Here is a 2,064-nt window from a genome sequence, read left to right on the forward strand (position 1 = left end):
TAATTAAAACCACTACACACTTATTAGAATGGTTAAAATTAGGAAAAAATACAGTACCAAGTACAGGCAATGTTGCTGAGTAATTGAATCTCTCATACATTTACAGTGCGTATATAAAACGTTACAGCCATTCTGGAAAACAGCTTGGAAATTTGTTTTTGTTAAGTTAAACCTACACTTACCATATGCCACAGCAAACCCTTTCCTGGGTATTTACGCTTAAGAACTGAAAACTTATGTTCATATAAAACCTGTACATGAATATTCATAGCAGTGTTATTTGCAACAGCTAGAAACTGGAAACAACCCAAATGTTCTTAGCCTGGTAATAGATAAAGAAACCATGGAACAGTCATACAATAGATTACTACTCAGCAATGAAAAGAAATATTCCTTTCTTTCATTCTTGATGTTGGTCTCTTGTCACCTCCCTAGCTCTAAGAATTTCTAAGATTTCTTTTTGCATTCATTGTCTGAAGCAATGAGGAAATTCTCTTATCACCAAATCAGAATGTCTTGCTCTAGTAAACTAATTATCCTTCATCCTCTGATTGTGGTCAGCTTCCTGAAATATTGGAGATATTTTGTAAAGGTCCTTCTCACAGCTGCTTTCACCTCTTTGTTCTTCAAGCTATAGATGAGGGGATTCAGTAAGGGAGTGACCACACTGTACTGTACAGAGAAGATCAACTCCAGTGGTGAACCTGAGTTTGGTATGAAATAGCGAAGGGAAGCTGAACCGTAATACAGGAGCACTGCAGTGAGGTGGGAGGAGCAGGTGAAGAAGGCCTTGCTTCTACCTGAGGAGGAGCTGATAGTCAGGATGGTGGAGACAATGAAAGTATAGGAAAAAAGAATTAGGACACAGGTTACAAGCCCATACAAGAGGCTAGAACAAAGCATAACTTTAACATTGGTGGAGACATCAGAGCAGGACAGAGGGAAGAGAGAGGGCAGCTCACAGCTGTAGTGGGGGATGGACTGATCCTCACAGAAGTCCAAACTCATAGCTGGTAAGATATTGATGAATGTATCTAGAAACCCCAGGCCCCATGAGCCCCACACTAGTCCTTTACAGAGCTTGTTGGTCATCTTCTGGCCATAGAGTAGAGGGTGGCAGATGGCAATGTAGCGGTCATAGGCCATCACTGAGAGCAGGCAGGCTTCGGTGCTCCCCAAGTCAAACACAAAGAAGACTTGAGCCAGGCAACTCTTGACAGAAATGGTTTTCCTCTGAGACAGGAGATTCTCTAGCATCTTGGGCACTGTGGCAGAAGAGAAACAAAGATCCAGGAAAGAGAGGTGACTCAGGAAGAAGTACATGGGTGTATGGAGATGGGAATCAATCCGGATGACCAGCATCATAATCAGGTTCCCTATCATTGTCTGAAGGTAAATTATTAGAAACAACACAAAGAGCAGAGCCTGGATCTTGGGATCAGCAGAAAGTCCAAGGAGGATGAACTCAGTGATGGTGCTGTGGTTCCCCAAGGCCATTTAGAGAATCCTTTGTTCCTTTGAAAAAAGAACAAGAAGTGGACTGAGCCATCTTGTGCCCCCTGCCAATGTCCCAGACATCCCCTTCTTCTCCCTATACATTCCCCTCTCCTCAGTCTGCATCGTATTATCAGGATTTTAAAGCTGTGCTCACTGATCTCCTCTAGGCACTTTTCTTCCACCTCACAGGTCACGAACCCCTCTGATCAGTCATGTAAAATTTTGGTTCTCATACGTGTTTTGCTCTAAAAGCTATGTTAATTTATTTCACCTTCTGAACTGAGTCCTTGCTTAGGCTCAGGTTCATCATCTCTTATGCATTCTAGCTTACTTTTGAAAGTGGTGGCCCCTTATTTCTTCTCTGCTCTTCCTTATCCCTCACTCTTCAGCTCTTTATCCAAACCTTTCCATAGTTAATTAGTGCTTAATAAGAGCATGTTGCATTTGTTCATATTCTGTTATAAAAGGCAGTTATATGTATATTGTTTTATTTAATCCTAGGAATAAGATTGAGAGGATGGTGTCTGTGATTATGTGTGTGGGGAGGTGTTTGGGAATTTGATAACA

At 41.6% G+C, this 2,064-nt stretch overlaps 1 protein-coding gene across 1 annotated transcript; it reads right to left on the minus strand.

Annotated features, from left to right (window-relative positions):
- Window positions 1–540: 540 nt before the first annotated feature.
- LOC101406388 (olfactory receptor 8S1-like) lies at window positions 541–1,527 on the minus strand. Its single transcript, XM_004429437.2, has one exon. The coding sequence runs from the start codon at window positions 1,495–1,497 to the stop codon at window positions 541–543; it is 957 nt and encodes a 318-aa protein (XP_004429494.1). The 5' UTR covers window positions 1,498–1,527.
- Between the last annotated feature and the right edge of the window lie 537 nt (window positions 1,528–2,064).

Source organism: Ceratotherium simum, chromosome 17 (assembly GCF_057802395.1).
Source record: "Ceratotherium simum simum isolate JZ-2026a chromosome 17, ASM5780239v1, whole genome shotgun sequence".
In the NCBI taxonomy this organism is placed as follows: Eukaryota; Metazoa; Chordata; class Mammalia; order Perissodactyla; family Rhinocerotidae; genus Ceratotherium; species Ceratotherium simum.

Coding starts and splice junctions, on each gene's coding strand:
- LOC101406388 (XM_004429437.2), bottom strand. CDS start 1,497: ATGGCCTTGGGGAACCACAGCACCATCACTGAGTTCATCCTCCTTGGA.